The following is a 12,434-nucleotide window of genomic DNA, read 5'->3' on the forward strand; positions in this document are numbered from 1 at the left end:
ATATTGTTCCCAAGACTTTTCCTGAGCGAAGTACTAGACTAGAAGCTTCAGACAGTGAAACTAACCAGAAAAATATAAAGGAAGGGTGGTAAATACTAAATATATGGTTAACTGTAGAACTAAAAGAGTTAAAAAGAGAGTTCAGCATGTAATAGCTGTGGACTCGGACAGTCTAGAAAAAGCATAACTTCTTAATGGGAGAATGGGGAGAGCCTGTAAAAAATAACATTTTATTAGTCATATTGGTGGTGTAATGTTTATTGTTACTCTGATACTGTTGTATGCAATATGGGATAAAGTAATTGAATATGATATTCTGTACCTTTATCCTTGAATATCAGGATTCTTGGCATAGAAAAAAGGAAGTACAGGGGCACCTGGGTGGCTCAGTCATTAAGCGTCTGCCTTCGGCTCAGGTCATGATCCCAGGATCCTGGGATCAAGCCCCGCATCAGGCTCCCTGCTCGGTGGGAAGCCTGCTTCTCCCTCTCCCACTCCCCCTGCTTGTGTTCCTGCTCTTGCTCTCTCTCTCTCTGTCAAATTAAAAAGAAAAAAGGAATTATAGATATAAGATGCCTGGTAAAAACTCAAGTTTCTCAGTATGAGTTAGAAATATCAATAAGAGGTCATGATATATTTTATCTTTGAAAATAAATATATATTTGCAGATTCTGTCCACTGAAAAGAACTAAGAACAGTGACCAACCCCTTAGCAATTGGCATCCCTAGTGCCCAGATTGTGGTCTTGAAATACCGTTTCTGGACAGGATATTTGTAAGATAAGCTTCGAATATTTTGTCATACTGCATAGCAAAGAAGTAATTAGAGACTACTACGGTTGTATCAAAAGGATTCAGAAGCCAAATTGAAGATGTTCCCACTGGCCAAATACAATACAGATGTTTCATGCATCAGTTAAAGGTATTAACTGATTAAATCTGTGAGTTCACAGTGATACCTCACCTTAGAAACACACGCATGTAGTCTACCTTTCCCTATGAATTGTACCACTAAGTCACCAAATACAGGAAGTTCCTTTTTATGGAAGTGTACTAGCTAATAGAGAAGGAGTGATAAAACTGGAGGATCATCGTTTTGCATCTTTTAGTGAGTTAATAGTTTTAGGCCATGAGCATTTATGTCTCCGCGGGAAGCCTGCTTCTCCCTCTCCCACTCCCCCTGCTTGTGTTCCCTCTCTCACTGCCTCTCTCTCTCTCTCTCTCTCTAATTAATTAATTTAAAAAAAGTAAAGTAACCTGTAGGTCAAGAGAGTTAAGAGATCTTTTTTTTGGAGACAAAACTACCATTTTGGGGGATATACACTTGGGTGGTAAAAGAAAAGCAAAGAGGTGATCACCATAATTGAGGATAATGGTTATTTTTAGGTTCATTGTTTGAGTTTTTGTTGTTTTTTTATTTGGGTTTTTTTTTTAATGAAGCTTATAAAATGTTTCTGGGGGGCGCCTGGGGGGCTCAGTCGTTAAGTGTCTGCCTTCGGTTCAGGTCATGATCCCAGGCACCTGGGATCGAGCCCCACATCGGGCTCCCTGCTCGGCAGGAAGCCTGCTTCTCCCTCTCCCACTCCCCCTGCTTGTGTTCTCTCTCTCTCGCTGTCTCTCTCTGTCAAATAAATAAAATCTTTAAAAAAATAAAAAATAAAATGTTTCTGGTTTGGCAAGTAATGTTCTGTTGGCTTAAACTGAGTGAACTGAGTGGTGATTACCAGAACTTTTGCCCATTTGTTTTATGTAGTTTTTTTATCTGTATTATATTTTACTATTTTTAAAAATCAGTGGAAAGAAATAAAAGATACCACATAAACAGGGGCAGTGTCTCTGAAAACCCTGAATAGAATGTGACTAAGAACACAAGCCTATTACAACAAGACAATACAGCTTTTATCCATGGGGACTCCCTCTACCTATACTTTTCCATCCAGAGGAGTGTATTTATCTGTCCTTCATATTTTGTCACTAATTTTTCCATTTATATGGTGAGTTGGTTCTTCAGTATGTATCTGTGCTTGTTCTATGCTTGTGGTTCTCACATACCTGCGGGGCGCCTGGGTGGCTCAGTCGGTTAAGCGTCTGCCTTCAGCTCGGGTCATGATCTCAGGGTCCTGGGATCGAGCCCCGCATCAGGCTCCCTGCTCCGTGGGAAGCCTGCTTCTCCCTATCCCACTCCCCCTACTTGTGTTCCCTCTCTCGCGTGTCTCTCTCTGTCAAATAAATAAATAAAATCTTTAAAAAAATAAAAAAATAGGGGCGCCTGGGTGGCTCAGTCGTTAAGCGTCTGCCTTCAGCTCAGGTCATGATCCCAGGGTCCTGGGATTGAGCCCCGCATCGGGCTCCCCGCTCTGTGGGAAGCCTGCTTCTCCCTCTCACACTTCCCTTGTTTGTGTTCCCTCTCTCGCTGCCTCTCTCTCTGTCAAATAAATAAATAAAATCTTTAAAAAAATGAAAAAAGAAAAAGAAAATACATACCTGCTGGGGCCCATCCCTAGACATTTTGATTCAGAAGCTCCGTAATGGAGTCTGGGCATCTTTCTTTTGTTTGTTTAATGTTCTATGGGTAATTGTGCTGAAAAGCCATTTTCCTACTCTTTTACCTTATTGTAAAATTTGGGCTTGGATACCAGTGTCATACCATACCTCTAGTTGTTAAGTCCAGTTTATTGCTCTTAACACTTTTCCATCCTACCCCTCATCTCTTTCTCTATTCCTGTTACCTTCATTATTCTCCTGAACTGTGGAATTGGTCTCCTCTAATGGTCTCCTAGTTGATGTTTAAGCCTCTCAGATACATCCTTCAAGCTGCACCAGACTGTTATATACTTAATGATTATGGATTATGTTTACTGCATGAGAAATGGATCTTCAGTACCTACAGAATAAAATTTAGTCTCCCTAAAAAATCTGGCTCTTGCCTACTTTGCTAGACATCTCTTTGACCACAGAAAGGTCCCCTCCTTCCCTAGTACTAATCATTCTGAACTATTTGCAGATCTCTGAATATTCTATTCTTTTTCCTGCTTTCCTGTCTGGGTGTTCATTGAGCATTCTGTTCCTGGAATCACGCGTTTTCCAGCTTTGGAATTCATCTTTAAGGATTCTTCTTAGTCATCGAACCTCTAATGAAACCTTTTCTGATAGCACTTTTCTTTCAAGTGGAATTGACTGTTCCTTCTTCTCTAATATAAATTTTCATCGTAGACCCTATAACTTTTACTGTGCTTATTTGTCTAAAAGTATGTATCTTTGTAGTGAGACTGTGACCCTTGTGGGCACAGGGCCTCTTAATTATCTTAATTGCCTTTGTATTCCTAGCACAGTCCCTGGCACATGGTCTGCCTCTGCCCTAAAGCAGTCTCAGAAAAGCTACGCATACTACACATTTCACTGACCAGATTGTCCTTAAATCTGAGAAAAGTGATCTACATTCTTGTCCATTCAGTTTCCCGTGCCTCCTTACTTGGTGTACATACCCTATCGGAAGATGCGAACTTGCATTTAGTCTATTTATTTAAAAAAAAATTTTTTTTTAATCCTCTTATGTTAAAGGGAATGAAACCCAAGAGAGCCTAAGATTAATATAAGATCTATTGATTTAGCAGTTCAATATTTTCTGCTTACTTGTTGATTCTGAATACAGTGTTAAATATGTGCTGCTAATACATAATTATCAGATAGGTTCCATGGTGATGACTACTTTGTGAAAAGTGCCAAAATGATTAGCTTTCTTTATCAACCGTTAATATCCATTTTTTCCTAGCCTTCTTTGAATCCAGAAGCTGGCAAACAGAATCAGCCATGCAGACCTATTGGGACCCCTTCTGGAGTGTGGGGTAGGTAGATTTGCCATTTTAAAGTCACAACTTTAAATTTTTCTTAGAGGAGAGGAGCAAAATTTATCTTTTTTTTTGTTTCTTTTTTTCTCATCTCATTCATTTGCACATGGTAACTAACACCTATTATCTCTTACTGTGTCCACCCAAAATACCACTGAAATGTAATGGTAGTGGAGTCATAATACAGATAATGGAGAGCTTGTAAAGCCCTGAATTTGAAAGCAGATTTTAAGCAAAGGGAGAATTATCTAAAGCTTATGAGAAGTAATGTTTAATTAACATCGCTAATTCATTTATAACAAAGTGAATTTTTTGTGTTATAACTATCTCTTAAATATTTGGTAGGCAAATGTAATGGTATTTTCTAAGCATTCTTTCATATTAGTAGTCTTCTAAAGTGTTCTTTGAAAGGGTGTATAATACCACATCCTGTAGACAATTTTGTTCAACCAGGTTCCAGTTGTTGAGGATTTTTTTGTTTAAGGGTGTTGGGGGGCAGGTTTGGCAGTTATAAATGTTGCTTGTTGTGTAGAGGGCAAGGTGAAAACATAAATACACACAATTATGTGTACATGTTGGGAATAACTAGCCTTATAAAAAAATTAAGAGACAAATCAGTGTATTTCTTAAAACCTGATCTGTAGGTTTGGAATCGTTGGCATTTACAAATGAGACTCTCCTAGTCCCTACATTAATTCAGTAGTTAGGCATCTTATTGGGAAGGCTTTAATATATCTAAATACTGGTTTTGGATCTTGAATTATAGGATTAAAGGTGCTTGTTGTACCGTTTCCCCTTTGTTAGTAGTGTTAAGGCTTTGCTCCACTTTGCCTCATCAGAAGGTCCCAGGGTAGCCTCCTTTCCCTGATTTCCACATCTATATCCACTCCCATGCTGACAGGAACTGCCATACTTGTATATATTCTTGATTGGTGTGTGCCTGAGTGATCATACCATATACTAGACAAGTTATGCCCCTGAAGGACTACTAACACCTTTGGGCTTCCTGGTTGATTTATGAATTCAGCTTCATATGCAGCCTTTTCCCTATAATTCCCAAATAGTGTTATTTTTGAGAATAACTGTTAAGTGCACACCAAGAAATGTTTGTTCCTCAGTGTCACCTGTCAGCTCTTTTTTGAAAGTGAGGACTTCATATATACTGCTTCGTATTAACCAATATTTGACATTCTTTTGCCTCTTCACTATTGTATTTCACAGAAAACCCACCTAGTGCCAAGCAACCCTCCAAAATGCTAGTCATCAAAAAAGTTTCCAAAGAAGATCCTTCTGCTGCCTTCTCCGCTGCATTCACCTCACCAGGATCTCACCACGCAAATGGGAACAAATCATCATCCATGGTTCCAAGTGTCTATAAGAACCTGGTTCCTAAGCCTGCGCCACCTCCTTCCAAGGTATGATTTGGAATCAAGTGTAAGAACCTTACATAGCAGAGGTTTGGGAATAAATCAGGAAAAAATTTAGTAAATTTATTTTTTCCCATTGAACCATTCACCAGATACTCATTTAGTACCTAATATATGTGTAGTATTTTATTCTGTCTCCAAACTCTCTACTTCTGCTAATTGGATTTTTAGTAGGTTTCCTCATACTCATTAGCTTCATCTCATAAACTTGCTTCTTCTGATTTGCTGTTTCCGTTAATAGCATCAACATCCATCTGATCACTTGGCTGATTATCTAGATTGGCTTCATCTTTCCTCCTTATCATCACTCATTCCCCTGTACCAAACAATTATAAATTCCCTGTTACTTATTCCATGATGTCCTATGCCCTTGTTACCTCGCATGTACTATTGTAATGCACCCTTTTATTTCCTCATCTGCCTATATTCATCTTGCACAAAACTGCCAGAATGATCGTCCTAAAACAATTTGAATGTATGACATCCTTTCCTCAATCACTTCAGCAGTCCCAAACCATCTATAGCAGGGTTTGGTAAATTTCTTCTATAAAAAGTCAGATAATAAATATTTTAGGCTTTGCTGGTCACCTATGACACAAGGTTTTTGTTACATTTACCTTTCTCTTCTTTTCTTCCTTTCTTTCTGTTCTTTGTTTTACAACGCTTGAAAAATGTAAAAAGTGTATTATTAGCTCAGGGGCCATATAGAAACAGGCCTCTGGCCCATGAGTGTTCCTTACCAACCCTGATCTTACAATACAGTGTCAGAACTTCTTAGCAGTGGCATGTATAATTCTTTATAGCCTGAGCCTAATCCGTCTTTTATAATTTACTACCCCTTCTTTCTCTTACCTGGAAAATTATTCATCCTTCAAATTCACGTCATCCATTCTGGGAATCCTTTTCTATCACACATATCTTAAGATCTCATTAATCTTTAGATCTCTGTTTGAATAGCACTCTTGTCTTTTATCACAATATCTATAACAATTAATTACATTTCTTTATTTCCTCATTTGTAATCTCCTTAAGGGCAGCTTTCAGATCCTTTCCATATTCGTATCCCTAGCACCCTCACAAAAGCACATAATAATTGCTTTAATGAATTCTAGCCACTATACAGAAGTAATTAGAATTTACTTCGCGGGGCGCCTGGGTGGCTCCGTCGTTAAGCGTCTGCCTTCGGCTTGGGTCATGATTGCAGGATCCTATATCGGGCTCCCTGCTCCGCGGGAAGCCTGCTTCTCCCTCTCCCACTCCCCCTGCTTATGTTCCTGCTCTCGCTATCTCTCTCTGTCAAATAAATAAATGGAATCTTTAAAAAAAAAAAAGTTTTTTTTTACTTCATTATTGAGAGGAAAACCAGTGAGCATTTATTCATTTTCCTCTGTGTGTAAGCACTGTGTTTGGTGGTTCTGAGCAATACAGGTAAGTACAACATGAGTCATGACTATCTATGAGCTGAAAGTCTAATTGGGATAATAAGATATAACAACATGAAAGCTCATGTGATGTGTGTGAAATAAAGTAGTAACAGATGCTAATATCAAATTCTAGACAGACTTAGAATAACTAAATGAATTAAACACTAATGTTCAGATTATGACCATCAAGGAAAATTTTGCTGAAAACTTGTCATTTGAACTGATCTTTGGAGGATGGTCCAGATTTGGATAGGCAGAAAAAAGTCTGGAGAGTATTGCACATCATTAAGAGAAGTGGTGGTTAAATACAAATTCTGAAACCAGAAGACACTGGCAATATTTGAGGGATGGTGAATGATCTATTTTAATTACTACTGGGAGCACTAGGGAAATATCCAGACTAGGGGTCCTTATCCTAGTGGTAACGAATGAAGCTTTCAGGGTAGGTAAGATCTCTAAGGAAAAAGAGTGGAAGAGTAAAGAATGAGAAAATAAAACGTGGAGGAATATTTAATAATTTATAAATATTAGGAAAATACCGATATAGTCAATAGGACTAAGAAACTGTAATTCAGACATCAAAAAAATAGTATAATATCACAAAAATCTGGGTAGGTGAGTTTAAGTTAGCAACTGGGGTTGTCAACACTTAACAATTGCTGCTGACAAGTTGAGGAAAATAAATGAAAAAAGGGTTTTGACCTTAGCAGTTGGAAAGGTTTAGGTCACCTTTGAGTTGAGGTTTTCGGAGAGTAGTGTAGGGATGAAACAAGATTTCAGGGGATTCTGGAATTATGTGGGTGGAAGTGGAGGTAGTAGCAATTTTGAGACTTGATAGTGAAAGGAAATAGAATATAGGTGGTGGTAAAGTTAAGTGAAAGGATGGAGAAAATCTGTAGGAAGAAGCCCTTTTAATATACTTGAAAGAGGTCATTAAAGAATCGTGACCTAGGAAGAAATGAGTAGGAATAAAACTGATTGACAAGGGGAATTTTCTTTGAAAGGGTTTGGGATACTTCTTTGTCTGATGTAGAAGGGAAGGAATGTGAATATAAGTCAAGAGAGCAACTATCTAGGAAACAGTATAGCTTGGAAATTAACAGCAGGGCTTTGGAGTAGAGTCCACTTCGTACCTTCTTTGTGATACGACCGTGGACAAATTTCTTAAGTTCTAAGTCTCAGTTTTATCATCTATAAAATGGAATAGTAGTACCTATCTTTTAAGGTTTTTGTGAGGTGTAAATGAGATTTTATGAGGTATTTAAAACTGGCGTATAGTAAGTGCTAATAAATTACAGCTATTATTATCAACACACTTTGTTCCATTCCTTAAAGTGTTACTTCATTTGAAATGTCTGCAAGCATTCTGTTAAACCATAGAGAATATAAAAATGAGTTAAAACAGTATGTCCTCAGACACCTAAGAAAGCTTTTGAGGGTGAAGAAGTGGCAAGTACAAAAGTCAGGACACAGAGCTTAAGATTAGTTTAGCTCTGTTATGTAGGACTATCCTAAGTCGAGGATAGAATGAAAATAGAAAAACTAAGGTAAAGGCTATGAATGTCCTTGCAGAAGGTAATGAAGCCTGAACAGGGATGATGAAAGTGGGCAGAGAATGGAGGTGGTGAAGGCACACAGTGGGAAGGAAACAGGACACCGCACATTCTTCTCTGGGAAACGGATAACTATGGAGCCATTCACTGGAGTTAAGAAGAGAGAAAGATCAGTTTTCAGGAAAAGTTGATGAGAGTGGTTCTGCATGTGTGAAATGTGAGATATTAGAGGAAGGAAGAGGTGAGATGACTGGGATTTATCCAGTCATTTTCTCTAGGCATTCAACGGTTATTACAAGTGAGTATCTAAAAACTGTGTCACTAGAGGTACACAATAATCTTAAAGAGTTTGTTATCTACTAGAGGGACAGATATAAAAAATAAATGTTCTCCTTTGCATAGAGAGGGTCCTCAGACTCTTTATAGTATAAGGTCATATTTGAACTGGGTTTTGAAGTGGAAAAGGAAAGAATGGCCATTTGTTGACACCCTCCTGTGTTCCAAGACCTTCATGAGGCCTTTTACATATATTCTATAACATTTACTCCTCTAATCCTAGGACGCAGGAAATTATGTAATATAAGGTTGCATAACTAATAAAGTGATGGAGTCAGGACTCTTAAACCAGGTTTGTCTGACTTCAGTCCAGAGCTCTTTCCGGTACTTCCAACTGCCTCCTATCCTGAAGGATTAAAAAGGAAGGAGGAAGTTGAGAATTCAGGTTTTAGAGTCAGACTATGATTTTCAGCAAGTTACTTAATTTTGCTAAACTTGTTACCATAAAAATTAATTGGAGCTATTTATATCTGTCACATATTTGTGGTAAAAGAATGAAATTAAAGTTGTAAAAGTACTTGGAATATAATAGTGGCACATCTTAAGTAGTCAGTAAATAGTAGTTTAAAAACAGTAGGGGGGCGCCTGGGTGGCTCAGTCGGTTGAGCGTCTGCCTTTGGCTCAGGTCGTGATCTCAGGGTGCTGTGATCGAGTCCCACATCGGGCTCCCTGCTCAGTGGGGAATCTGCTCCCTCTCCCTCTGCCCTTTCTCCACATGTGTTCTCCTTCCCGCTCTCTCTCAAATAAGTAAATGAAAAGATCTAAAAAATAAATAAATAAATAAATAAATAGAAACAGTAGGAGTTCAGGGTGCCTGGCTGGCTCAGTCCATGGTGCATGTGACTCTTGATCTTGGGGTCGTAAGTTCAAGCCACATGGTATAGGGATTACTTAAAAACAAACAAACAGGGGCGCCTGGGTGGCTCAGTTGGTTAAGCGACTGCCTTCAGCTCAGGTCATGATCCTGGAGTCCCTGGATCGAGTCCCTCATCGGGCTCCCTGCTCGGCAGGGAGCCTGCTTCTGCCTCTGACCCTCCCCCCTCTCATGTGCTCTCTCTCATTCTCTCTGTCTCAAATAAATAAATAAAATCTTTTAAAAAAACAAACAAAAACAAACAAACAAAAAACAAGTAGGAGTTTGTTAGGGAGCAAGTAGATGGGGCTTTCCAGGCAGAGGAACCATTGTTACAAAAAAAAAAATGGGGGCGCCTGGGTGGCTCAGTCGTTAAGCGTCTGCCTTCGGCTCAGGTCATGATCCCAGGGTCCTGGGATCGAGCCCCACATCAGGCTCCCTGCTCAGCGGGGAAGCCTGCTTCTCCCTCTCCCACTCCTCCTGCTTGTGTTCCCTCTCTCACTGTGTCTCTCTCTGTCAAATAAATAAAATCTTTAAAAAAAAAAGGAAGGAAGGAAAAACATGCCATGTTTGGGAAAAGACAAATGATTAAGTATAGCTGGTAATTGGGAATTGGTGGGGGGAAGTATTAGTTAAGCCAGACGACACTAGTCAAGGAGGTGTCTCTCTCTCTCTCTCTCTTTTTTTTTTTTTTTTAAGATTTTATTTAAGAGGGCGCCTGGGTGGCTCAGTTGGTTAAGTGACTGCCTTCGGCTCAGGTCATGATCCTGGAGTCCCTGGATTGAGTCCCGCATCGGGCTCCCTGCTCTGCAGGGAGTCTGCTTCTCCCTCTGACCCTCTCCCCTCTCATGTGCTCTCTCTCATTCCCTCTCTCTCAAATAAATAAATAAAATCTTTCAAAAAAAAAAAGAGCAGTGAGAGTGAGAGAGCACAAGCAGGGGGGAACAGCAGAGAGGGAGAGAGAAGCAGGCTCCTCACTAAGCAGCAGGGACCCAGGACCCTGGGAACATGACCTGAGCCAAAGGCAGACGTTTAACCAACTGAGCCACCCAGGCACTCCCATTCATGGAGGTCTTTTTTTTTTTTTTTCTTTAAAGATTTTATTTATTTATTTGACAGAGAGAGACACAGCGAGAGAGGGAACACAGGCAGGGGGAGTGGGAGAGGGAGAAGCAGGCTCCCCACAGAGCAGGGAGCCCGATGCGGGACTCGATCCCAGGACCCCGGGACCATGACCTGAGCCGAAGGCAGTTGCTCAAACAACTGAGCCACCCAGGCGCCCCATGGAGGTCTTTATAAAAACTCAGAGGTTAGGGGTAGAGATACAGTTTTACATATTTTCTACATGGTTTCAACAATTTAAATGACTAAGCAGTTACAAAATAACTGGTTTTTCTGATGATATTAATGGAGAAACAGATAGATTATAACAGAACACTGAGGCTAGAGCTCTGAAGAATGCCTGCATCCACTGAAGGAAATCCAGAAAGGAAAAGAGCGCAAGTTCGAAAAGATGGGTAATAGCAATCTCTCTTTCTCCAAAAACAGATTTTTTTTTTTAAGATTTTATTTATTTCAGAGAGAAAGAGAACATGAGAAAAGGGGGAGGGTCAGAGGGAAAAGCAGACTCCCTGCTCAGCAGGGAGCCCGATGCTGGACTCAATCCCAGGACCCTGGGATCATGACCTGAGCCGAAGGCAGATGCTCAACTGACTGAGCCACCCAGGTGCCCCAGATTTTTTTTTTTTAAATTAAGAGCTGGCGTTGGACTATAATGTGACGACAAGATTTTTGGTTATTTATTGAAAATAGGGATAGATGAGTATTGCAGAGAATTGATAATAAGTAATAATGAGCAAGTATAAGACAGCAGATACTGACTTACGCAGAAAAGTTTGGCAATAAGAGGATGATGGTATAAAGGAAAATAAATGTTTGGGTTTTTTTCCCTAGCTTCAGTAAGGTGGCTTAGCATGTTTGTAGATAAAGGGGAAGAACTTATTAGAAGAAAGGAAGAAATAATTGATAAATTCTGAAAGGAAAGAGAATGAACAGATACAGAATGGTAAAAGGGGGTTAGGAAGCTATTGAACTTGAGTTGCAAAAGGAGAGAATTGGGGAAAGTTTGGATCTAGTGACTTCTGACTTCTCAGTCCAGTATGAGAAGGCAAGATGATTTGAAATGGAGAGAGTTGGGATTGATTTGGAGTTTGAAGGAAAGGAGAGGACATTTTTTAAAAACCCATGGTTGATATGTGGTTCACTTCGGTGGATTTGTATGTATAGAATTCCTCTAATAAAAGAAGGCATGGGGCATAGGTTTTCTCCAGTGAGCAACCAGCTATATAGCATAGTGTTTGAGTTACTGAAAATTAAGATTAAATTGGAATAAAGTTGGGCAGAGATATAGGTATCCTGTTGCATGTAACACTGTCTGGTAAACTTTCCATACTACTATGGCAAAAACCCAAGTGTTGGAGTGTCCTGAGGTGCCAATGTTAAAAGAAAGACAAAGCATCTGATAACCGGCTACAACTCTGCGGAAGCTACTGGGGAACTATCATCTTTGATAATGAGCCTTACATAAGCAGCCATCTTTAGATTTGCATCAGTGCAAGAAATAAATTAATCTCCATTCCAGTTGGGTCGTTGTCTCTCTTATCTGCGTGCATCTTCTTTTTGGAGGCATTGCAAAAAACAATACTACATATTACTTGAGTAACCTCAGACAAATTGTGTAACTTTCTTAACCTTAGTGTCATTTTGTTGTAAAAAGTTGACATAATTATACCTGATCGGGTTAAGAATGAAAACAGTATGACAACCATCTGATAGATACCCAATTATGTTAATTTCCTTCTTAAGGAAATTGGTATTCTTTAATACCAACAAAGAAATTCTGTTCACTCAGGTCCTTCCTTTTTCCTGGCAGTCTCTCAGTTCTGATTGTTTCATTCTGGGAAAATGGATATTTTTCACTTGCTTCAGCCTCAC

The 12,434-nt window shown here is 39.4% G+C and overlaps 1 protein-coding gene across 1 annotated transcript in view; it reads left to right on the top strand.

The window, feature by feature from the left end:
* Nucleotides 1-12,434, top strand: part of GPBP1L1 (GC-rich promoter binding protein 1 like 1) — a 36,874-nt gene that overhangs the window by 18,081 nt on the left and 6,359 nt on the right. Inside the window, exons 5-6 of the mRNA XM_035018688.1 lie at nt 3,772-3,844; nt 5,069-5,262. Of these exons, the coding sequence (XP_034874579.1) occupies nt 3,772-3,844; nt 5,069-5,262 (267 nt within the window). The remainder of the gene's footprint in view (nt 1-3,771; nt 3,845-5,068; nt 5,263-12,434) is intronic.

Source organism: Mirounga leonina, unplaced genomic scaffold, assembly GCF_011800145.1.
Source record: "Mirounga leonina isolate KUSES-001 unplaced genomic scaffold, KU_Mleo_1.0 Mir_173, whole genome shotgun sequence".
NCBI lineage: Eukaryota > Metazoa > Chordata > Mammalia > Carnivora > Phocidae > Mirounga > Mirounga leonina.